This window comes from Sturnira hondurensis, unplaced genomic scaffold (assembly GCF_014824575.4).
Source record: "Sturnira hondurensis isolate 20B ecotype Veracruz unplaced genomic scaffold, ASM1482457v3 Scaffold0021143, whole genome shotgun sequence".
Classification (NCBI taxonomy): domain Eukaryota; kingdom Metazoa; phylum Chordata; class Mammalia; order Chiroptera; family Phyllostomidae; genus Sturnira; species Sturnira hondurensis.
This window is the reverse complement of record NW_028093774.1, coordinates 18236971-18262701: the sequence shown is the minus strand read 5'-3', so window position 1 is coordinate 18262701 and position 25731 is coordinate 18236971. Positions and strand designations below refer to the sequence as shown.

General features: G+C 50.4%; 1 protein-coding gene across 3 annotated transcripts in view; it reads left to right on the top strand.

The window, feature by feature from the left end:
• Positions 1-25731, top strand: part of ADCK1 (aarF domain containing kinase 1) — a 118701-nt gene that overhangs the window by 75457 nt on the left and 17513 nt on the right. For all 3 annotated transcript variants that reach the window (XM_037031500.1, XM_037031498.1, XM_037031499.1), the window contains 3 exons: positions 410-568; positions 10710-10868; positions 19320-19436. In XM_037031500.1, the coding sequence (XP_036887395.1) occupies positions 410-568; positions 10710-10868; positions 19320-19436 (435 nt within the window). The remainder of the gene's footprint in view (positions 1-409; positions 569-10709; positions 10869-19319; positions 19437-25731) is intronic.

Genomic DNA, 25731 nt, shown 5'->3' with positions numbered 1-25731 from the left:
CTTCCATCTGACCCCTGTCTTGGGTTGCCCTGGGTTCTGTAAACCTTTGATTACATCCATATGTGAGAGCCTTGGAGACACAGTGGTGGGTAATTAAATGGGAGGATTATGAGCAGTTGTAAACATTCTAGATAGCACTTCTTTGGCCTTAAGTTGGAGGTGCTCTGAACACCTTTGCACATGTATGAGAACATACCCTCCACACCTGTTTCCTGACTCTCTCCATATGCTTGGTGTGAATCTTTGTGGCAGAAAAGGGCCCAGGCAAGGAGCTGGGCTGGCATACAACTGACAGAGCAGAAAACCTGTTGTGGGGGCATCAGGTGGCATTGGCTCTGGCCCATCCTCCTGGCCCCTCTCACTGAATTGAGTCCTCTTAATTGTTCCGTCCTCTCTCTACTCTCGACAGATCCATGATTTGTTTGTGAGCTTTGACGAAACCCCTCTGGGAGCTGCCTCCCTGGCACAGGTCCATAAGGCGGTGCTGCGTGACGGTCGGACGGTAGCCGTGAAGGTCCAGCACCCAAAGGTACAAGCGCAGAGTTCGAAGGACATTCTCCTGATGGAGGTGAGGACCTGCCCCTTTCACTGCCCTGCATATTCATTCTGTGTTTCCCTGCGATCCCGGCAGCACCAGTGAAACTGGTTCAAGGCTGATGGGTAGATGTGTCCCTCTGAGCAGCAGAGTGGGAGAGAGGAGCTTGTGACGACGCTGCGACCATGAGACCCTATGGCCGGGTTGGTCGGTTCTTGGTCTGTTCCTGGGAACTGCATTGGATGGTCTCAGAACACACTGAACAGCACTGGGGCCAAGGGGACCTCGGGAGAATGTTGTAGAACTGAGATGAACCAAAGGTGATTTCCTCAGGGTAGAAAAGTTACCTTGTAGCTTGTGAAAGTATAACAAAAGAGGGCATGTGGCCAGCCAAGGGATACAAAAATGACAGGAAGATCACAAAGAAATATTTTTACAGATTTCATGTGCGCCTGTCTGATATGCGTTGAATGAACAAACGTGCGTGCGTAGAAATGGCCCTGGACAAGCTCTAGTGGAGACTGTGTCTCTGGACGTTGGACGTTTCAAGCTCTGTGCTCAGAGCAAGGGAGGACGGCTAAGCTGGCCACGGCTCGGCCGGTAGCCAGCACCCTCCGTGAGGGGTCAGCAGTCCCTTTAAGCTGCCAGCATGTCCGTCTCCTTCCTTTTCTCTTTGCCTTTCCTTTGCTCCCTTTTCTCGTTTTGGACTCTTAGCTTATTCTTTGAATTCTGCCTACACTTAACACACTCACCGAATGTCTCTTCTGCATCAGGTAAAGGAGCAACATCTCCATCCCCAGGGAATTCCTTGTGTAGCGGAGCAGCAGGTCTCTATGCAGACAGCCGTAGTGTGGGGACAGGAGCCCCATTGGGGCGGTGGGGGGGTCTGTAAAGAGCTTGGAGCACTGTGCCTGGACTGATGAAGGTATGGAGGGGGTGTCACCAGGGAGCCCATGAGACACCTGGGCAGGGGAAGGACAGCCCAGCCTGCGGGAAGGACAGCCCAGCCTGCGTGAAGGCCCCCGGTCTTAGAGGAAGAGGTTGGAGAACTTTCACTGATTCAGATGGTATGAGCTGGGAAGGTAGGCAGGACAGGACACGGAGGGCCTTGTATTCCAGGCTCGGGCCTGGAGAGGTATACGTAATAAATACATGTTTACTGTGTAGAGCTGATCTGATTTCCTCTTGTGTTGGTGAGGATGTTATGTTAAGATGTGCATTAGAAATAAAAATCTGTTGGCTGCCCAGAGGGTGTATCTGAAGGAAGAAAGACTGTAGCTAGGGAGACTAATTGAGGGGCTGCTACCGTGGTCCGAGAGAGGAATAATGATGGGAACCAGAGCAGTGTAATGGGGGTGCAGGAGAGGGGCGGTCTCAAGGGGTAGCATTGTCTGGACTGTGTGACCAGCTTTATGGGGGGTGGGGGCAAGTACTGGTATGAATGAGAAGGAGGAGACTAAAATAATCCATGGGCTTAAAGGTTTGGATTCCTTTAACCATATGTATCAGTCTGAGTCCAGCTGGGAAGAAAGAAATTGCTCTGAGTATTTCAGAGGGAATTTGAAAGAGAAAATGGGGCTCACAGGGGACAGAATTGCTGGGAAACCCAGTGGGTTGTGGGACAATCCTCAACAGTAGGGAGCCATGCTCAAAGTGCAGGGACAAAGAATAGGCGCATTTTGGAGTCCAGGAGCTGGGGCCCCTGGCGGAAGCTGGGCCCGTGGTGAACTTGCCTGATGGGAGATGTCACCGGTGTCACCTGGAAGTTGGCCACAGCTGCTGTTTGAGGTAGCAGATTTCCACCGTTTCCTGTCCCCCAGTGTTACAGCAACATTGCCCATTGGCCAAACCTAGTGGGCAGCCAGATGGCAAGGGAGCCTGGGAAATGTAGTTTTTTTAAAATGAGAGTAATGGGGTTGGAATGAATTTCACTTTCAGAGCCAAGTGAAATGGTGGTTGAGCAACAATGTTGGGTAAGAGAGTGCTATCAAGAGTTTTGGATCGGGGGAGTTCTGTCAGCCTGCAGATTTAGGGCTCGTCAACAAGGAAACTCATGGGAGCTGAACCTGGGGGAGTCGTTGAGATCACGCAGAAGAGTTAGTTATGTAGAGTGAAAAAAAGAGGTGAGGAAAGAACTCGGAGGAGCATCATCCTTTGGGAAATGTGTCTAGGAGGTCGGAGCAGTGAACCCAGGGTTGAGTAGAATGCTGTTACTGAGGGCTGAGTCAGGAACCACTCAGAATGACAGTCTTAGGACGACAGTCCTGTGTTTTCTCCTCATGGGTCTGAGATCCGCAGGGCTTGGGAGAGATGCTCGTCTGTTTTGTGCAGCGCCGGCTGCGTGGCTTGACTGGACCTGGAGAACCCACGTCGGGGTGGCTCCCTCACGTGGCTGGCTAGTGGGTGCTGGCTGTGGGCCATGGCCTTGGATCGCCTCCCTGTCAGCCGCTCCATGGCCATGTGGCCTTCCTCACAGCGTGGTGGCCAGGTTCTCAAAACAAGTGTCCTAAGAGAGTGAGGCGGAAAGCGTGTCACAGGTTTATGGCCGCGCCTTGGTGGTCATGTAGGTCACTCCTTCCTTACCCCTTTGGAGAGAGCAGGTGTCACACAGGCCCCTTTGGTTGAAGACCCTACTTCTTGGGCAGGGTGTGGCGAGGTTCTAGAAGAGCATTAGAATGGGAGATATTGTTGCAGCTGTTTAGGAGAGTAGAGTCTGCCTGAACTACTCAATGTCATCAGAGGGGAGAGCAAATGAGTAAAGTTCTTAAAAGCCTGTTTTGGATTTAGTCATGTAGATTTCCTGGGAAGAGCAAGGAGAGTGGGTGAGTGGGGTGAGGTGGGACTGAGCCCCAGGGCATGGAGACAGTTAACACGGACCGCTCTTCAAGTTCATCCCTCTATGGTGGGGGCGCGTGAGGGCAGACGTTAGAGCAGAGCACAGGGAGAGGTCAGGGAGCTGATGAGGACGGCAGCAGCAGGTGAGGGCAGTGGAGGTTCCGGAGAGGAAGGAACTGAGAGACCTGGTCCAGGAGGAGACTCAAGGGATTGGGTTACAGGGATGCAGGTGGAAACGTCAGCCTTGGCCAGCCTTTGTTTTGAGCCTGGAGGAAAGTGGTGAGGCTGGGTGAAGACGAGGGTGGTGGGCAGAGGGGGACAGGGTGGGGAGGTGGGCAGCTGTATTGTACCAGCCTGATAGCCTCTATTTTTTCCTTTGAAGTAGGAGGCAAGACCATCTGCTGAGAAAGAGGAGGTATGAGGTGGCTTTGGAGGCTCTAGTGGGGGCGAAGGTTTGGAACAGCTGCTGTGTACGGTGGAAGAGGGAGCAGGGTGGCTGGGTGGCCCTGGGAAGCCACCTGGAAACCTGAGTTTTCCGGAGCACCTGTCAGTGTCTATGGAATGGCCATTGCTGGGAGTGACCTGGGATCTCGGGGGACCCCTGGGCGTACTGAGGCCCAGCAGCCACTCCTGCCTCAGGTGGGAACCTGTCTCTGGCCAGCAGTGTTGTGAGGACCCTCTTGGGTGGAGTACAGCTGACACCCGTTTTCTCTGCTCAGAGCCTCACTGCCTCCCTAAGTAATGGTGACTGTAAGGTCAATGGCAATAATAGCAGTAATAAAGATTTGGCATCTTCTGGAGATAAGCATCGGATGCTTTGCTTGGGAAGTACAGCCTAGTGGCCGTGTGCAGAATACGAAGTGGCTCCTGCGTGGTGGCTGAGCTGGGGCTGGGAGCACACGGTGGCTTGGGGACCTGCACTCACAGCTTTCAGGGGAGAAGCTGGAAGCGAGGCCTGAGGTCAGCACCTCTGTGGACCATCAGCATTAGCAACAGGACCAGGTGGCTCTGCCTTCTCTCCAAGCTGTGCCTCTGGTGGGAGAGATTCCACCTGGGTCGCCGTGTTCTGCTGTAAAGCTAAGAAGAGCCTGACTGGAAGACTCATTTTATTTTATATTGAAAGTGACTATTTTTTTCCTGAGTCCAGACCTAAAATGATGCCTTGGTTTTTAGTGACAACCCCAGAATGGTGCTCAGGGGTGCTTGGCAGGAGAAGAACAGTTTTTAGGGAGTGTTAGGGCCACCTCAGCCACTGGGAACTTGCAGACAGGGCTGGCAAGGCCAGTATTCCGCATAGCCTTCAGGTGCTTCCTCGCCACAGCTTCCAGGTGTTGTGTGCCCCCATCCTTCTCTCCCACTGCCCACGACTGTTCCTCTGTCTTCTCCAACCCTGGGATTGATCACAGTGAGGTCTTGAGGGGAAGGCTCTCTGATCGAAGTAATTCAAACTAAGGAGAGAGTGACTTAGAGCCTTAACCTCTGGATATGTGCACTTTTAATAAGTGAGCCTATAAGTCCAAAGGTATATCTGCTGTAAGGTCTTACAGGCATCAGACTTTTGAGAGTGAGGAGGTGGGGACTACTGTTGTATCAGGTAGGGTGTTGTTGGCCACAGGTATCAGGAAATCCAACTAAAAGTGGGGTAAATAATAGTAACCTACGTTATCTCATGCTTCAAGACTTCTGGCAGTGCTGTCGACTTCTCCAATGTTGGCTAATCCAGCACTTCAATATGCTTTTAAGGACCTTGGTTCCTTTTGTCTCCTGCTCTGCCATCCTGACATGTCCTTCCGAGGCAGTGCCCCTCGTGGTCCCATGACAGCTGCAGCCGTTTCTGCTATTATGAGTAGATGACATCTAGATCCCAAAAAGCTCCTGTTTTCCCCCCTGATATCCCTTATCAAAAAGGAGCCCCTCAGTAGCATTCCCTTCATTTTTCACTGGCCAGAAGTAGGCCACATGCCCAAGCCTAGATCAGTCTCAGCAAGAGAAATAAGACCGCTCTGATTGGCTTGTTGGCCAATCATGATTCACCTTCTCGGGCTAAGGCCTGCCTTCCTTGAAGGACATGAAAGATGCAACATATTTGAGGTTCTGTTAGCCAGGAAGGTGGGGGAAATGGCTTTTGTGTTGGCACTTAATAGCATGTGCCGCCCTAGTGTTCTGTGTCTGCTGTGAACCCGGCCCTCCCCTTGGGGAAAGCAGGGCCCAGTCTCAGTTGAATGGTGGTGGAGAGACGAAGGCCGAATCTCGGGAAGCGGTGTTTGATGAACCTGATGGTGTTGGTGACTTTGCACAACAGGGAAAGGCACAGCCAAGGGTGTTTTTCAGCTTTGTCATTATCACCTGATATTGTCCCCTTAATAGCTGGGGCACCTCTACTTGTAGATGCACGGCCAAGGACTTTTATTGATTTGAGTGGCTGTCCAGAGCCAGACTAATTGGGCCCAGAGATTGGAACAATGATTCAGCAGGAAGGGGTGAACTGACAAGGCAGAGTCCATCCGTCTGCTGGTGGGCTGGCTTTGCAGCGGTTCCTGCTGGCCCACGGCTGCCGGGAGCTCAGCCGACGGGACCCCACTGTCATCCTCAATGTTTGAGAGCAGGGTAGGACTCGGATGACTGGGGAGCTGGTGATTAGATCATAACTCCAAGGTACCCAGTGGTGACACCACCCTGCGCCACTCCCTGTGATCTCTGCAGCTTTTGAGTTTGATGCCAAATACCCCCTTACTCAACACCCCGTAAAGAATCCAGCTCCTGGCTGGGGACCCTGTCTTCCGTGTCCCACCTGTTGCCAAGGTGTGTGGCAGTGTTGGGCTGGGACTCTGTTCTGAGCACCAGACGCTGGTCCACCATTTGATGTCACCTGTCCTGGGGCCTCTAAAAATGACCTGTGATGGTCCTGTTCTGACCTATTTGAACATTTCCATGTGTGCTGTCCGTCATCTTGTTTCTTTCCTGAGTTTGTTGACCGGACAGTGGGTGGCTAAGTAATGTTTGTGTGTGGCACAGAATCCAACAGTTGATTTTAGTTTTTAATGTATATTTTTAAAAACCCAGCACTGTAGGCAACCCCATGGAAGCTTCTCTTTACCCTGTAATTCTGTTTTCTGAACACTATGCATTTCCATAACTTATCAGACAAGATACACCCACGAATGGCAAGTTATTTACATTGTTCTTAATTGATTTTCGATCCTTGTCGAACATCCATTTTTACAGTACGGATATCTGTGTAGGTATTCTATTTAGTGTGCTATTTTCCATAGAACATTATTTCTTTCATAATATGTAATAACTCGATAACAGGAACTCGCCTTTCAGTTGTATTTTTACAGTTTACAAAGCTCTCCTTCTGCCTTATCTCAGGCTTCCTACTGTAGCGTCCTGTATTGTATTGCACGAGACAGGCCTACATAAAGGAGGAAGAAGAAAAAAGGCAAAACAAGCCTGGGTCCACGTCCTGTATTTGAAAGGACAAGCTGTGTGACCTTGAGAAGCGCCTTTACCTCCCGGAACCAGTTTCCTTTCCTGTCAAATGGACAAGAAGAGCAGGAAATGAGAGCACATTTATAAAGCACCTTGTAGCACAGTGCCTGGCATGTAGTAGGTACTAAATAATGACCATTCTCATTTTTTGCTATTATAAATAGTAATCACGTTTTTATGTGTCTGTTAATTTTCCCGTGAGATTTCTGTATGACCCACAATTGATTTTTCCTTCTGTGAGCCAATGACCCACTAGGAAAATAATTTCATTATTCTACTTTGAAGAGGGTATTAATTGTTGAGCATACCTTGATTGATTCAGAAGTTTCCAAATCAAGTAGAGAATTCTCGGGCATTCCAAAACTATAGTTCCCCAAAATTCAGGGATAATCCCTTTTCCCACTAAGAGCTCAGAAGCAAGAAAACTGAATCCATTGGAATAACACCCCTGTGAACATCTAATTGTCTCTGGGGAGAGGACAGACCCTTTGAAATGTCATTTGTCCATTCATTTGTTCATTCACTCACTTATTCCCATGAACATTCAGCAAACATCTGCTGAGTGTTGACTATGTGCTAGGCAGTGCTGAAAATATTGGCTGTTGGAAGAATTTTATGGAGAAGATACATTTCAGAAGAAAAAGCAAAAAGTCAAATTGATAACAACACCTGTTTTATTTTAGTTGATTGCATCTGTTGTCAAAAAAAACAAAACAAACAAACCCCAAAACAACAACCTTAAGTGAATTTACTAGGGCAGATTCTTAAGAAGGGAATTGAATGAAAACAGAAGGTGAAACTGAATTTTATTTTCTTTTCCTCAGCCAAGAAGAGTCTAAAATGGCAGCAGCCCAAACCATTTTAGACTCGGACCAGACAATGCCTATTCGGACCCCTCCCCGCAACTCCCTTGAAGTCCAAGGGATTGGAAAACCCTCTGCTTTATATGAAAAATGATGGGAGCACGTACATTTTCTGGGCTTCCCAGCTGGCGCCAAATTTTCAAATCGGCAACTTCCTGTGACAGGGATGGCGCCCTCCTCGAGAGCCAAGAACCATGGACCTCCCATTAAACTGACCTTCACTGTAAAGTGACCAAGGAAGTAACTCCCCCTCCCCCTGCGGAGAGACGAGTTTCTCTAAGAGACGAGTTTTATGAATACAGTGCAGTTTTTTGTGGGGTTATGAATTATTTCACTAATTAGTTATTAGCAGTTAATATCAGTCAATAAAATCTTTGACTGCTTTTATGATTAAGGACATTAGGTATTAATAAGAACCAATAGCACTAGTAATAACTATATAATTGATGAGTAACAGAAAAATCTTTAAAGTACCCATCAGTGCTGTTTGGATATTAATGATAATTAAAAGCTTCACAAATAGCAGTGACAATACTGTGAATGAGGAGGATGTATTGTTTAGCCAGAAGCCTCGTCCCCAGGTATAAGCCCCACGAGGTTGCATGTGACTTCCTGGGTATACCCACCGCTGGCCCAGGGTCATGACCCTAGGAGGTAATCTGTAAGTATTGATTGAACAAATGACTCAGCCTCGTTGTTGCCCCTTCTCTTGTCCCTACTGGGTGAGAACCACTGGAATTTAGGCTGGAGCTGAAGTCTGAAGAGATTTCTTGCCTCAACTCAGAGCTCAGAGAGGAATTCAGGTACCTATGACGACGTGTGTACCCCTGGCCCTGGCCTGGGCAGGAGCTCCTGTTTCTTGTGCACCAGCTCTGCCTCCCCTTTGGCCGCAGCTAAGGGCCCTCTGAGGGCATCGTGACAAGATGTGAGGCTGGAGGACGCTGCACCTGGGTGTCTGTGTCTGACACCTGCAGTCTGGGCCTGGCTATTGTCACCTCTGCCTTCTAGTTTCCTGTGACACAAACAGAAACAAAACATAAACCAAATTGATTATCATAAGGTCACAGGTGTAGCCTGTGACAGACTAGACAAGAGTTAAAAGAAATTAGACTGTAGCCGAATGAAATGAAAAAGAGTCTTGAGAGAAATTGAATACAATAACCCTGTGTGATGATTATTTTAGAACCGTGTCTGGCACATAGCCTAGGACTGGTGTTTCAAAACAAAACTGGACGTGCTTTTGTAGTTAGTGTCTCTGCTTTGGCTTGCTTTCTTTGGTACCACTTGTGCCTAACTCAGTGTTGGGCATCGTATTACAGACTAGGGCGAAAAGAAGTGTGAGCCAGGGCACCCGGCACCCGGGTGGGGCCCAGTACATCCTCCCCGAGAGACTGGGTGGGGTCTTGCTCTGCTAGGCCTGTTGTAATGAAATGCCACTAAGTGGCTTAAATTGCGACATTTGTATCTCATGGTTCTGGAGGCTGGAGGTCCAGGATGAAGGTGTCAGCCCATTCAATTCCTGGGGTGGACTTTCTTCCCGGCTGGTAGACAGCTGCCTTCTCCCGGGTGTCCTTGTGTGGCAGAGGGAGAGTGAGCTTTGTTCTCTCTCCACTTGTGAGAACACTAATCCCTTCACAGGGGCCCACCTTCATGGTCCTACCTAAAACCAGTTAGCCCCCCACAAGCCTCATGTCCTAACATCGTCACACTGGGGTTAGGGCTTCCAGATACGAATTTGGGGATGGGGACACACAAGCATTTGGTCCATAACAGTTGGGGAAGGTACCATGGGCCCCTGGGTCCTTAGTTCTTGCTCGTGTCCTTGCTCTAGCCAGGGTGAAGACGGGTATTCTCAGAGAACTGGATAATGATCTGTGCCAAGAGTGACTGGGAGGATTGGTCGGTGGTCTCCCCAGGAGGGCTTATTGGAGAGCAGGAGAGTTGCCTACTGTGCTTCCCTCCTGGAATGCTGGAACCTCTCCCACGGCCCTGGCGTCAGCCTCACGCACCCACTAGAGAGCCCTTGTCGGTGAACTTGTGAGGCTGTCTCAGATCACAGCTCCAGTGGGGAGGTAGCCTAAGAGCCGAGGCCCTGCCCGCAGAGGGGCCAGAGCATGCTCTGCCGATGTCACTGGACTCTGGTTCTCTGCCAGTGACATTTAATTTCACATCATTAAACTGACAACTGAAATGCCAGATAAGTCTTCCAAAACCCTGCCTTTTTATCCCGCCCTCACTCAAGAATCCCCGGGAGGGGTGGGGGGCAAATTGCCAACATTCCGAGCTTTTCATCTATGTGGTCACGTGCTTTATCTCTTACTTCTCTTGTATCACCTAGTCTTGTCTTCTTATTCCAATTTAATTTTTAACACAAAATAGTTTTGATGTACCAAAAAAGTCTAGAAAGCAACGTAAGTGCCGAGGCCCCAACCAGCCAGCCCTGGAAACGATCAAAACCGCAGGCCGGTGTGGCAGCTCCAGCCCTCTGTGAACAGCACCTCGAACACAGATCTGGGGGCAGCAACGGCAGCGGTTCAGCAACGTGCTGAAGAGTGAGGGGCTGGGGGCTGGGTGGGCCCAAGTGGGATTCCATGTCTGCTTCCTCGATGGGCCAGTTCAGAAAAATCTGCACACCTGGCAGAGCCTTGGCTTCCTCATCTGTGAAATGGGGAGATGACAGAGTGTGTGCTGTGTACCTCCCAGAGCAGTGAGGATGAAGTGGAGTAAATCAGTGAGGTGCTGAGCCAGTGCTGGCCACGTGGGGAGCACTCAGCAAGTGGTAGTTGTTGTGACTGCTGGTGGCTGGTGGCTTTTTATCATCTTGGATTTGGGCTACTTTTGATGGGTCCCAGGGGGCCGTTTTCCCACTCGCCCTTGTTCCAGGGGAGGCCTGGGGAGTCGTCAACATTTAGACCCAGGCAGGAGGGCAGGATGTTTTGGTGGGGTGCTATGAGCTGACCGATGGGGTGCTTGGTGGATTTCAGATGCTCCTTCTGGCTGTCAAGCAGCTGTTTCCGGAGTTTGAGTTCATGTGGCTGGTGGATGAAGCCAAGAAGAACCTGCCTTTGGAGCTGGATTTCCTCAACGAAGGGAGGAATGCAGAGAAAGTGGCCCAAATGCTCAAGCAATTTGACTTCCTAAAGGTAGGAGGGCGCAGGGCAATGGGGGCATGGTGGCTTGGTGGGAGAGTGCAGGGGAGGGCTGATCCCAGCCCCGAGCATCCCCCCTTTGCAGGATGTGAATGGGGACATCTTCCTGAACGGTGCACATTGAAGCCCTGGAAGGCAACATTACAGAGAAATACCAAATGTAATCGTTGTCCTGTCAGTCAATCAGAGAGATGTTTATTGAATGATCTACAGTTTCAAGACACTGAGTGCTACCCAGAGGCCTGTAAGCTGTAGTCTCTGCCCCATGAAACATGGGGCAATGGTGGTGATGATGGTGGTGAATGATACTGTGCTCTGGCACTGTTCCTACCCTTTATGTATATTACAGCAGCTCACTTTCTATACAGCCGGTTCTCCCAAAACAAATGTGTGTGTTCTTAGAAATATCCACAGTGTGCAAAGTCACTCAACAGAAGCCACAGGGATCACGGGGAAAACAGGTTGTGCTCAAAACACTCAGAACATCACCAGCGACACAGAAAATAAAACAAGATAGGAATCTGATAAAAGTGGGAGCATAGTTTTACACATGTTAAATAGAAATACATGAGACGCCAGGACACGTAGCACTTTACCCTGATGTCGGCTTGCGAAGTGGTGGGCGTCAGAAGAGGAGCCACTTGCTGTGAGGTGGTGGGAAAAGGGCTGCCTGTAACTGGACAGCAAGTTGTGACACCAGGTGTGGGTGCGGGTGACCCACATCACACGAGGAGGTGTCTGAGATACGCGTGTGTTGTGTTTTCCTGGGTGGTGTGGCTCAGCTGGGCACAGCTTTCTGTGTTCGAGTGGCATTTCTTGTGGGTGGTAGCGCACATTAGCAAATGCAAAAGTTGCACTGTGATTGAATTGTTCCCTACCTTGTCACTAGCACTGGAACAAATCTGTGTTTTCGAGCATTGCGGTAGAACTGCCTGTATAATAGAAGACGGTTGTTGTGGGAAATAGACCCCACACGGTTGCAACTTGGTGAGAGGCCCTGCTGGCAAGAGCTCCAACGGTTCAGAAGGAGGGGCGCCCATGGACCCTGCTGAGGAGTTGGCACTGGCGCTGGTCTCCGAGGGCCGTCCTGATGTCCCCTGCAGGGCTCATAGGGGTTGGAATGGGACGCACGTCGACGCTGCTGTTCTAATGCAGTTTATCCTTCGCGGGCTTTGTGCCTGTTTCCCCAGCGGCACCTCTTTGTGAAGCAGGGGTTGGGGCCCTGTGACAGTCTGTAGAGAGAGGTTGGCGGTTAACTCTCAGAAGGGATCAGCCTTCCTTAACTCAGGACGTCTGGAGAATGTGGGAGGTGGGTCTCGAAGTGCTTAGCGGCTTTTCCAGGGCTGTTAGGAAGCGCCCCGCTTGGGGCGGGTATCTCAGGACATTGGATGGGAAGGTCTCTTGCTCTGGACTGAGGTGTTCACGTGGCTTAGAAGACACCGTGGGAAGTGGAGGCAGTGTTTATATTTCTGCTCTCCGGATTGATTAACAGGGGTGGAGAGGCTGAGGGCGTGTCTACACTGGCCACCTGAGGATGGTAAGGTTTGGCTGATGAGAGGAAAAGCCACGGCTGGGGTGACCAGTGCAGTGCTTTGACACATTGCTTCTGGAGGGAGGTGGAGCCTCTGGCAGTGGTGAGTTCTTGGAGAGAGTTGGGAATCAGGTCTTTCTCGATGGCCCAGTGTGGTTGCTTGGCTTCTTCTCAGCTGCTGCCATAGATGGGCCCAGAGGGTCTGTGTGTCCAGATGCGTGGACCAGATCTGGTAACTCTGGCCCAGCCTGGAAGTTCCCATCACTAGCTCAGTGAACGAACACCTGGCTCTCAGGCAGGTAATAGTATCAACTAATTGCCTGATGCTGCGGAGTATAAAATAAGCTTCCACTTGCGTATCCCATGTCCTTCACTCCTTTATCACACATTTATCAAGCATTTCCTGAGCCTGTGCTGTGCTAGGAGCTGGGGAGCGTGAAGATGAGTAAGAGGTGGTCAGCTGCTGCCTGGGGACAGACACACCCATGTGCTATAGTACCGGCTGGTCACGCTATGGCAGAGACTTGCTTATCTGTGTTTCTGTGGATGCCCAAGGGGATGTACTTAAAGCCACCCAGGATATGGAGCTTAGAGTGGGATTACGAGAAGTGTTGGTTATACAAGGGGATAGGCAATATTCACTGGATGTTCCTTTTGCTGCAGTGAGCACTGTGCAGGCAGGATGACATCCAGTTCTGTACGTGCAGTCAGAGTGGGGGTGCTCGCGCTGCGGCCCAGGTTTTCTGACTTCGGCTCGGGTACCCATCTGAGGACAGTCTGTTGCCTCTTACACGGCAGGGGTGCTCTTCAGAGCTACAACTATGAGCCAGACAAACAGAACCATCTCCTCCACTGTTCCCATGGAAACAGCAAAATTGTCCCCTGGCTGGGGCCAACTAGCATCTGCCAGACCAAGACATGTAATAATAATAATAACACAAAATTTTGAAATGAGTATGCCAAATGGGTAAAAAATTAATGTAACGATTTGACCTACTGCTTCTTAAAACCGGCACACCATTCCTAAGACAAGGGTAGTGTTAAGGCTCCTGCGTACTTAATTTTTTGCCTAAACAAATAGCAAGTGGGAAGCAGATTTTGTGCTGTAAATCCAGTTCAGCTCTTAAAACTGGAGATAGATTGCTTTTGCACACTGGCACCCCATCACAACATCTGTGCGTAATTAAGCCTCGGCAAAGAGTTTATCTCTTGGTGTGTGAGGCCTCTTCCAGTGGGCTTCAACAGCCTCAGCCCCACGCTATCAATCTCCGAGCCTCAGACCGCCGCTGAATGCAAATGCAGTGTTGGGGAGACTGGGAGAGGGTGAGGAGGCAGCCAGGCCGAACAGTGAAGCCCCGGGCGTTTGTGCGTGTGGCATCGGAGTGTGTGTGCTGGGAGACGGGGCAGGGCAGGCAGCAAGGGCTGTGACTGACCTGGGAGGCAGGCAGCACGAGGCAGGAGGGAGAAGCCTTGTAAGCTCAGAGCCTAATGCTCTCAAAGATGGACAACCACTGATGTATAATAATTGATGTGAGCTAAGATTTTTTACATGCTTATGTTGCCTTAGATAATGTTAACGTGCATTACACATGTTTATGTGTTAATCCTTATAACAGCCCCACAAGGGAGTCGTCCCTATTATCCCCGTGTCACCAGTGGGAACCCTGGGCCTCTGGAGATGAAGCCGTTTGCCCCAGGTCACGCAGTTTCTTGGTCAGGGACAGAGGCAGGGTCTGAATGGAGGCAGCCGGCTCCAGAGCCTGAGTGTTAAACCACTGTGCTGTTCTGCCCAGGGAGTGACTTGTGGGGAAGATCTAAATGGTGCTGACCTGTCTGTGACATGAACTGTGAGCTCTGGTTGTGTGTCAGAACCACATGTGCGATGCTTCATGGCTCTCACATGGCAGCTGATGTTTGTCCAGCAGCCGCTCGGTGAGTGCTTGTGTGTTGAGCACCAGGTGTCCATCCACACACGCCACTAGGAAGCTGGGCGTGTTGCTTCCGTTGTCATCATCACCACCATCCCTCAGGTGGGGCAACTGGCGCTCAGAGTGGCTCCGAAACTTAGCCACTGTCACAGAGCTTGGAGGTGGCAGGGCTGGGACTCCAGCCCAGCAGTCTGACTCTGCATCTGTGCTCTGCTCTCCTGGGCTCAGGAGATGGGGGGGTGTGGCCCTGGGTGATGGGCACTGGTCCAGACAAGCCAGGGCTGGCTTCACAGGCGTGCTGACCAAAACGCAGGAACAGAGCAGAAGCCAGCCTGTGAGACCAAGGCCCAGGGTCCTGAGCTGGACCTTTCTGTAGTCAGCACTCTCTTTCTTGGGGTCAGGACTGGCCCCACTGTGGGTGCAGGTAGAGGTCCCAGCAGTAGGGCCTCTGCTTTGTGACAGGAGACCCTGGATGCAGAGGTCCTAATGGCCAGGGTGTGACCCCGCCTGTGGGGTCAGCAGGTGCCCTGGCCATGAGCCCCCCAGGGTTTGGTCATGTTGGGGGGCTGCGGGTCAGTGGTTCTTATTACCTCTTTAGAAATTTTCTCTTTCATCCTTCCTGTCCTTGATAGAAGAAGCAAAGGAAGGCTCAGTGGTGAAACATGGATGTTTGGGAAAGTGAATTTTACCCTACACCCCAAACCCTCCTGCCCACACAGTGATTTAGCATCAAGCCAAGTTCCTTCTAACTGAGCAGGGAGCAGTCTTGCGTTTTGCAGTCGTTTCTGTGTTGCATCCATCGAGGGGCAATGTCCTCGCTGAGCTCCCCTGACAAATCCTGTCTCCCAGGTTTGATATTTCTGTCATTTCAGACCTAAGCACCTGAAGCAGGGGGTGCCTTCTGTTGTCAGACTGGGTTGGTTGCATCGGGGGGAGGGGGGTAGGTGATGGAGGGGGAAACCCAGCACACCCCTGGGCCTGGTTGGCAAACCCGGAAGGCCTCTGGGTTCCTCTTTCCATCAGCGGCTCTTTCCGGGCTGTTGCCACGTTGCCCCAGGTAGGCGCTGCCTGCCTGCCTGGCTGACCGCCTGTCTCCAGAGTCTCAAGTGCCCATTTCTAAGCTTCAGTTCCAAACACACCGAGGGAAGAACTTAACCCCAAAATATGTCCCTTTCATTTGGAAGCCATGAACAACAGCAGCAAACTTGCACTTATATTTTTATTTTAATTTCTTTAAAGTAGGTTTTTTATTTTTTAAAGTATACTTTATGATTATGCTATTATAGTTGTCCCATTTGTTTCTCCCTCTCTCCCACTCTGCCCTGCACCCCCTCCTTCCAGCCTTCCTCCTCCCTCTTAGTTCATGTCCATAGGTCGTACATGTAAGTTCTTTGGCTTCTCCATTTCCTACACTATTCTTAATCTCCCAATAACTATTTTGTGCCTATCATTTATGCTTCTTATACCCTGTACCTTTTCCTCCATTCTCCCCCTCCCTGCTAATAGCCCTCCATGTGATCTCCATTTCTGTGATTCTGTCCCTGTTCTAGTTGTTTGCTTAGTTTTTGTTTTTTTATGTTGTTGATAGTTGTGAGTTTGTTGTCATTTTACTGTTCATAGTTTTTGATCTTTTTCTTAGATAAGTGCCTTTAACATTTTGTATAATAAGGGCTTGGTGATGATGAACTCCTTTAACTTGACCTTATCTGGGAAGCACTTTATCTGTCCTTCCATTCTAAATGAAAGCTTTGCTGGATAGAGTAATCTTGGTTGTAGGTCCTTGCTTTTCATGACTTGGAATATTTCTTCCCAGCCCCTTCTTGCCTGTAAAGTTTCTTTTGAGAAATTAGCTGATAGTCTTATGGGAAGTCCTTTGTAGGTAACTGTCTCCTTTTCTCTTGCTGCTTTTAAGATTTTCTCCTTATCTTTAATTTTGGGCAATTTAGTTATGATGTGCCTTGGTGTGTGCTTCCTTGGGTCCAACTTCTTTGGGACTCTCTGAGCTTCCTGGACTTCCTGGAAGTCTATTTCCTTCACCAGATTGGGGAAGTTTTCCTTTATTATTTTTTTCAGATAAGTTTTCGATTTCTTGTTTTTCCTCTTCTCCTTCTGGCACCCCTATGATTTGGATATTGGAATGTTATAAGTTGTCCTGGAGATTCCTAAGCCTGTCCTCAGTTTTTTGAATTCTTGTTTCTTCATTCTGTTCTGGTTGAATGTTTATTTCTTCCTTCTGTTTCAAATCTTTGATTTAAATCTTGGTTTCCTTCCCTTCACTGTTGGTTCTCTGTTTATTTTTCTTTATTTAACTTTGTATAGCTTTTACTTTTTCCTCTATTTTATGATCATACTCAACCATTTCTGTGAGCATCCTGATTACCAGTGTTTTGAACTCTGCATCTGATAGGTTGGCTCTCTTTTCCTCATTTAGTTCTATTTTTGGAGCATTGATCTGTTCTTTCATTTGGGCCATATTTCTTTGTCTTGGCACACCTGCTATGTTATAAGGGGTGGAGACTTAGGTATTTGCCAGGTGGGGCAAGCCACTCTGCAGTGTTGTGGCACTTATGTGGGGGAGGGGTCAGAGAGGCAACAGTGCTACTTGCTTGGCTGTCTCCCCGCTTTCGTCCAGTTCCACCACTTCCCACAAGCGGATTGTGCCCTTTCAGATGCTGGTTCCCAGGTAGGTGAGTTTGTGCACCTTCTAGGATCCTGTCGGTCTCTCCAACAAACTTCCCTGTTAGGCTGTGAGTTTCTCCCACTGCTGCAACCTCTGTAGGTTTTTATAGCCAGAGGTTTTGAGTCTTTAGTTTCCCCGTGCTGGAACCTTGGGTTCTGCTGTCTGTCTTGCTCCCTGGTTGTTCTTCCTGGTTTGTCCACACGTGAATGTGGGACTGCCCAGTCTGCAGCTGCCTTGTCATGTGTCCTTGCTACCCCAGCTTCTTGTCTTTGCCCCTCCTACCAGGGGTGGATGTGTCTTTAACTCCTTGGTTTGACTTCCATAGTTTGATTTTCTGGCAATTCTAGTTGTTTTTCATTTTTAAATTGGTTGTTAGTCTTCTTTTTCGGTAGTGTGAGGAAGTGAAGCATATCTACTTACGCCTCCATCTTGGCTGGAAGCCCGTACTTGTATTTTTAAAGATACCTTTGAAGAAATGCCGTGTAGCCCTAGCCAGGTGACTTAGTTGATTGGAGCATTGTCCTGTGCACCAAAATGTTGCGGATTTGATCCCTCGTCAGGGCGCATAACTGGGTCGTGGGTCTGACCCCTGGTTGGGGCAGGCACGGGAGGCAGCTGATTGACGTTTCTCTCTTCCTCCTCCTCCCTCCTTCCTCTCTTTCTCAGACCAATAAACACATCTATCCTCAGGTGAGGCTTAAAAAACAGCCAAGCAAGACTGAATTTTGAGTTCAAAGTAACAAAGAATCACAGATTTCTCTGTCGGCCCAGAGTTTCAAATGGCCAAAACTGCAGGAAAGCGGCAAACCTGAGTGCCACCTTGACTGCGTGGAACCTTTGTTCCACGGAGCCTAGAGTGTTGCACTTGCGTGTAAGCCCTAGTGGCGCTCAGACTCTGTACTGAGTCGGGGCAGGAACAGTCTCCTCCCCGATGAGGAGAACTGGAGCGTAGAAGAGTAATGGGCCGGACTAAGTCACAACAGACAGTAGCAGAACTGGGAGCAGCACACAGGTGTTTGGTCTTCATGGCTGCTCTCTTACTGCTAGGTGAGTTTTGGGGGTCGGGATGAGGGAGGTCCTAATTGCCCCCAATACTTCACTTCCCTTGTTTGTTTTTAAGTAGAAATAACCCATCACATTGCTGGGGACAGGTGGCATGCTGCTACCCGGTGACTCCTCCGTCTTGGCTGTGATGGGACTGATGGGCGGCACTCACTCCCATGGCAGCCCGGCAGCCCTGGTGCAGTCCACTCTCTTGCCTGTCCTCGGGGAGATCTCCTCCCTTTTTGGCAGTTGGGTGTCCTCAGAGTCAGAGGGGGTTGGAGAGCATATCCGTTAGGAATGCATTTGTCTACAGGTGACCGTCAGACTGATTTAGAGGGTCTTAAGCAAGAAAGGATTTATTTTCCTCGCGTCGCAAGAAGGCTTGCTGAAGTTGCCTGCTGATACTGTCTTCGTGCTTTAACAAGATCAGGGCTGGCATCTCTGACTTTCTTGAGCTTTCCCTCATGTTGCAAGATAGCTGCTGCAGAGTAGGAAGAGTTGCATCATGTACAAGCACCTCATTTTTTAAAATCTAGAAAATACCTTCCCAGGCCCCCTAGCAGACCTCCACTTAGGTTCCCCTAAGCCAGAACTGTGTCACGGGGCCATACCTATTGCCAGGCCAGCAGGGAAAGCATTTGGTTTCTCCCGTCGGTGGGAGGAGAGGAGGACTGGGAATGGGTGTTGGGTGAGGATCCAGCGTTGTTTGTCGCAGGGTCTCGTGCGTAGGAAATGGACGTGGGAAAGCGCATGACTTCCTGACTCAAAACGTTATCATCCAGCAAACATTCATTAGTTCATACATTTATACATTCACACACAGGCACAATGCACCAATGGCCAGGTGTAGAAACTGAGGCAGAGGGTTGGGGTTCATGTCAGGTGCCTGAAATGGGCCTGGTGAGAGAGCGAAATAGCTTTTAACACCAATTTTTGCTCAGGTATGAGAGGTTCCATGCATTTCCCCTGAAGTCCCAGTTTTAGGTTTGGCTTCTTATAGTGTCTGAGAGGCACCAAGGAGGGCAGGGAAGCCATTCTCTGGTCCTCAAGTGGGAGGGGCTGCTAAAAGAGGGGCTGAGGGCTTGGCTGGGGGAGGCAAAGCAGCCCTCCTCTCCTGTCCTGCCTCCCTCTTCCCACCGGTCACCACTGAAGCTCCTCCAGGCCTTTTCTCCTGTTCCTGGGAGGAGTGCCTCTCCGTGGTCCTTGCCCCCCAGCTCCCGGACCTCCAGACTTTCCTGACCTGCCCTTTCCTATTATTCCAGGTCCCCCAAATCTACTGGGAGCTGTCCACCAAGCGGGTCCTTCTGATGGAGTTTGTGGATGGTGGGCAGGTCAATGACCGAGACTACATGGAGAGGAACAAGATTGACGTCAATGAGGTGAGGCTGATCTGTCACGGCTGTGTGCCAGGGACACAGGTTGGGTAGGGCTGCCCCGTGAGGACAGCTGTGCCAGGTGAGGTCTCAGTGCCCTGAAAGGGGGCCTGTTGTGTGAAGAATTATAAAATCTGAGTTCGAAGCATCCTTCCAGGTCAGTGGGTACAACCCTCTACCTCTGAAAGCTGGGGTTGCCAGCACAGAGAGGGGGGCAGGCACATACAAGCCCTTCCTTACAGTTCCTGCTTGGACAAGCGATTGCTATCCGGCTTCTTGTACTATCCAAGCTCCATGGGGCTGAGCCGCCATGGAGAACAACGGTGCGAAATCCATGCAACTTAATTCTTCTGCCTCTTGGGGTCTGGACACAACCCGCTCCCTCTTCCCCCTCCCGGCTCCCTGCCACTCCCCAGATCTGAAGGTATCAGGCAAAAAGGGAACAGCAGTAGCCAGTGGTTTCCACTTCATAGAAACAAGGAAAAGGGGGCTTCTCTGTCGCACCCCGTGGGTCTCAGGGAAAGATGCCTGTGGTGGAACCTGGACCCCATTTTCTTCTTGGTCCCCATAGGGTCCCACAGTTGGGGTAGATTTTGCCCCGGCTGTGTCCCAGGTGTGGAGGTTAGAGGGGAACCGGCACAATTCCCTTCCTAAGGAGCCCGCAGCCTGCGCTGGAGTTAGATGTGCAGCCACTAGGCTTACTGGAAGAGTTCTGCTTGGGGGCTGAGCGTGGAAAACTACTGTGCTAATCCTGTTCAGAGGGAGAGAGAGCAAATGGCTTTTCCAGGGTCACGTGACCAGTAGCACATCTTGGGGCTTCTGACCCCGCTGCCCTCGCTGTCAGCCTGTAGGGTGGGCATGGGGAGGGTGGGCAGAACTGCCTGAAGGGGAGAGAGGAGGAGATCTGTTTGCCCATCTTCTCCCCTATTGGTTGGTATGGGGGTGTGTCCTGCATCTAGCTAGGGGTCTTTTTCCCACCAGGACCCTTGAGTACAAAATCCTGGGATCCAGTCACAAAAATGGTGGGAGAGGTGACCTTTGACTTGTTTTGAACAGCCTCAAAGGGAAGCAGGGGCTGTCTGCCTGCTGGTCAGGAAGGATCCCAGAGGCCTCACCCTCTCCGCCCCACCCCAACCCAGGTTACTGGTGTGCCAGCTGCCATGGGATTTTCATTTGGGCAGTGCCCCCAAATCCATTAAACTCTTTGGATCCAGTGAGCTCAGGCTGTAATGGCATTTAACCAGGGGTAGCTTTGATTTCAAAGACAAGTGCAATATGAACATAGATGCGCTCTGGTATAGACGCTTGTTTGTGGCTGAGCGAGGTGCTTGGTAAGAGGGGACAGCGGGGCTGGAAGTGGTCAAAACTGGTGGGTGCTGAGGCGGGGTCTCACCCACTCCTGTCTCCACAGGATGGACAAAATCCATGTTCTGTGCAGAGTGTAACCTCTGTTGACATTCTGCGAATTAGTCTGTGGGTAAATAAACCGGCTTCATGCTCTGGGTTGTCTTCCATGAGGCAGGCCTGGTGTAGAGTGTTGGTTTTCTATGAACATACATAGTCGGGCAAGCTCATATCAGAGTGATTTGGGAAAACAGTAACAATAACAGTAATAATTATATGCAACTAAGATGTGTCAAGCGTGTGACACATGTGGTCTCCACTCCTTAACACTGTCTCACTGAGGATGTATTGTTAACCCCATTCACAGATGAGAAAGCTAAAGCTCAGAGAGCTTAAACCACTTGCCCAACATCACACACCTAGCAGAAGCAGAGTCGGGATTTGAACCCAGGTCGAGCTGTGTGTGTTCTTCTCTTCCTTCTCCATCTCCCTCCCAGTGACTGGCCTTGGGCTGCAGTGGAATCTGGACCACCTGTCAATGGCCACATCAGTAACCCCACAAGGCAGGAGCTGGAGAACTGGCTAAAAAACTTTCCCTGGTAGCCCAGGCAGTATCTGACTGCAGCCCTTCTCCCCGCAGCTTACATCAAGGTCATTTCGACTGTTTCATGCAAACAGTGTCCCATTGGAGAGAGATGTGTGGACTGAGTTAGTGCACCAGCAGGGCTTAGCATAACGCCTGGAACATGGTTAGCACTCAGAATCAGTAACTAGTTGATTATTGTTGTTGTTTTCATTATTAGTATCACCCTGGGGCTCTGTCCTTTCTTCCTTTGCCTCCTTTCACACGGGGGTTGGCTGACTGATGACTCCTTGTGCCAGGCCCTTTCTGCACTGGGACCTTAGGAGGGAGGTCTTACTGTCCCCACTTGCAGATGAAGAGTCAGAGACTCAGGCCGAACTCAGGTAGGGCCTGGATCCGAACGGTCTGCCTCAGTGAGTTTTCATGTGGGTGCACCATGCAGTCACAGCCAGTAACTGCGTGAATCCTTTCCACCGCCTGGCAGGCTCCCTCTTCCCCCTCCCAGTCGATACCCTCACCTTGATTTCTATCCCCACAGGTCACTTTTGCTCATTACTGAACTTCAGGTACATGGAGTCATACCAGTTTTTTAGGGCTGGCATCTTTGTCATCAGTCAGCTGTGGCTCTTTTGGAAGCTCTGTTCTCTTCTGTTGGTCTGTGGGTCTACCCTTACCATAATACTGTATTGCCTTAATTCCTTGGGGATTTCTAAGGAATCCATTGCTTAATTCCTTAATTGCCTGCCCCAGTGTCTCCCATCTGTATGACCTAGGAAGCTCTTTGGTATTCTGAGATGATGCGGTGAAATACTTCCACAGAAAACCCAGGCTGGCCAGGGGGCTGTGGACCATGTGCCCCACTGTGTTGTGGCAGATCGTTGGTGGTGCTGGGAGTAGACCAGCATTGGGCTCCACTTTGTAGAAATCAATCGATTATGCCTCTTACCAACCAATATCGAAGCCACAGGCCTCATGGAAGGCCACCGGTGTGCATGTGTGTGTATGAGCACGCACACAGAGTATGAAAGAAGCCATGTTACTGAGTTTCTCTGAGGTTCTTAAGCCTCCCTAGGACTGTGGGACTCAAGGATCCCATCCCTGGTGACTCTTCCTCCTGAGAACAGCCTGGCTATGCGTGTTCCTTGGGGAGGGAAGTATAAGGGACAGTTAGGAGTGACAGGGGCCAAGTCCTAGGGGGGTAGGGTAGGGGAGTGCCAGGCTAGGAAACAAGAGACCTGGGTTCAAACTTCAGCTCTGCCAGTGGCTCACTGTGTGACCTTGGACAAATCACTCTCCCTCTCTGGGCCTCATTTTTTTTTTTTTTATGGAAGGTTTTGGATTAGCTGGATATTTGAGAGAGGAATGATTCCCAGTTTGCTGGGAGTAGGAACTTGAGCCATCTATTTCAGAATCACTAGGGGGCTTATTTAACAATGCAGATTCCTGGGCCCCACCCCAAATTGACTAAGCAGAATCTGGGTTGGGAAGGGTTGAAGAATCTGCATCTTAACCAACTATCCAGGTAGGTTCTGATACTCAATGAAGTTCAGGAATCATCCACCACAAGGCCAGAGGGCCTGGGCGCCTGTGATGTTTGCACCTCTGGGCACAAGGCAGCAATGTCCAAGTGTCCTCGCCTGCCAGGGAGCATGCGGCCACGGGGAGCCAGCTGCCCACAGGGGCCCCTGTTTGCCTGTATTTCTGAGCTCAGAAGCAGATATTACAGAGGGCCTGACCTGATGATCATATTTGCCAGTCACTTTAAGAGCTGGTGACAGTGACTGTCATTTATTTCATTAAAAGTAAAGGTCGTGTAGGAGCACATGTTCAGAGGCCGGACGGAGCCTCCTCCAACCACAGGGTGACTATTGATTGCAAGACCTTTATCGAAGGTTAATTGGATTTCAGTGAGTGTGTGTTTAAGACCCAGCCTGGGCTGAGGCCCAATTGAATTTGTGTGAAATTAGCCCTGAGAAAGGTGACAGAGTCTTGAGTTTGGGGTTGGCAGATTGGGGACTAGAGGCCTGGTGGTCAGCCATCTGCAGTCTGTGAAGAATGGGGATGGGTGCAGGGATGGGGGACTTGCAAAGACTCTAGCCTGTCTGTTCCAGAGGTCTGGGAGCCAGCTGGGAGAGGAGGGTGGGCGGCGCCCAGTGGTCATTATGTGGACTTTGACCCAGCCCTCTGTTCGCCATGGCCCTCCTGGTACGTGGCGTGGTCTCCAGAGGCTGTCGTCCTTTCACTTCTGTCAGGGTTCGGAGGAGACCTAGGGGCTTAGTTCTTACCCTGAAAGTCTTTCCACTAATCCTCCTGTTCCGGGCCCCCAACTCCTGTTTTTAGAGGTGCCGGGCGCCCTCAGCTGCATCCTCTCTGGGTCTGAGTCCCTCATTTGTAGAGTTGGAGGGATCACAATACTGACATCACAGGATCGTTTGCAAGCTGTGAAGTTCTGTAAAAAAAAGTCATTTATAATCCATGAGGTTATTATTCACAGAGGCATGTCTCCCTCCAAAGAATCTTTGAGAATCTTCTCTGCTCCCCTCCTGTCCACTGCCTCTGTTGTCTGTGACTGATGCTCATCGATTGAGTGTGTGGTGGCTTCCCTTCACCACCTCCTTAGAGTTTCCCCTTGCCTGGCCTGTGCCACCAAGGACTGAATAAGACGTTTCTCTTTTGCTCAGCACATCTCCCACCGACGACTTCTCAGGCTCCGCGGTGGGAGGTGCTCCCAAGACCAGGGCAGAGAAGCTGCAGAAGCATGCAGACCCTAGTTACTGAAATCACTGCAAAGAAAACACCTTTTGTCATCGTCTCTCCATGACTTCTTGGACCACATCTTGAGAGGCTCAGGGATATTGGGTGTGGGGGAGTCGAGGGCACAAGATGAGTTCCTGGAGATTCACTCCCTAGGAGCAGGGCTGCCAGGAGTGGGGACCAGTGTCACTCTGGACTCAGCCTTCCCGGGTTTGGTGCTGCCTCTGCCACTTACCAGCCGTGCCTCCTTGGCGGAGCCAGTCATCCTTTGGAAGCTCCAGCTTCTGGTTGTCGAGTGGGGCACAAGAGCAACCTGCAGGACCGTTTGATGACGGACACAGGAAGCAGCTGGCCCAGTGCCCACAGTACCTGCTCAACACGTTACCACACTGGGGTTCCGACCCTTGGCCCACAGAAAATACCTGCCGGAAGGAGGAGAAACGAGTAGGAAAGAAACCCTTTCCTCATTTTTGTACGGGCCCAGGTGGGAAGGGAGATGTGGAAAGAGTTCTTTGGAGTGAGTTGCTGCCCGAGGCAGGGAATGTCAGGTGTCTACAGTTCCTCCCTTCACCGCATCTTTCCATAGTCATGGCCCTGGGGACCCACTCCCAGTCCCTCTGGCAACGAGGACCCTTGGAGGCTCTCAGGGGATGTCCCTGTGTCAGCCTCGTCTGGAGAGGGTTTCACCAGCCCCCAGATGCTGCAGAACTAGAGCACTTCTCCCGGCTTCCTGTGATGGACTCGGCACCTGTCTCCTTCCAGCATCACATGTGGTTTGAAGAGGCTCCTGGTGCCTTCACCTTCAGGGGTTTCACCCGGCGTTTGTTAGTCCAAGATCGAACCCTCCAGGATCCATGTGGCCGTGGGCTGGGCAGCAGCAAGTAATTGTATCCCAGGGGCGGTTCCTGGGGGGAAAGAGGGGCGGGGAGAGGAAAATGCTCTAGGCTGTGGTCTGGTCTGATCTTTCAGGCTGTTGGTCTGCCTGACAAAGCCTGGGCAGAAACTGGGGGATGGGCAGAGAGTTTGAATTATCAACCTCCTTATGCTTAATACTGGGCCACTTGTGTGATTATTAATAGCCTGCAACACCAATCTCCTGTTTCCTTCAGAGATCTTGGCCTTGCTTCCATGACATCCCCCTGCCCCCAAAACACAAATAGATTTTCCCTTGGGGGTGGGAATAAATTAATCTATGCAATTACAGAATAATTGAAGTACTTTCAGCCAATTCAAGTTTTAAGAAAAATCTAAAAATAACTCCTTGATTTACATATTATTTACTAAATTAATTCTTTACTCACCACTTTTATAGATTCCTGGATTCCCCCCTCCTTACCGTTAGAGAAAAAGGCACTGCATAATTACCAAAATTACTTATGTGAGTAGTACAATCCTTTTTACATGGAACAATTAAAACACTTGTCACTGACTTTTCTGAAAATTGCTGTGCTGTGGCTTTAGCAGTGTGTTTAGCAGTGTGTTTTTGGTTAGACAAACGGCCCTGGATTTCCCCGTGATTCTTCTCCAAATGCAATGACTTCCCAGATGCTGTGGGACCTTCGGAGGTTTTTGGTGGAACTTCCTTGTAAGTGGAAAGGCACGATGTCCTGGTGGTTGAGA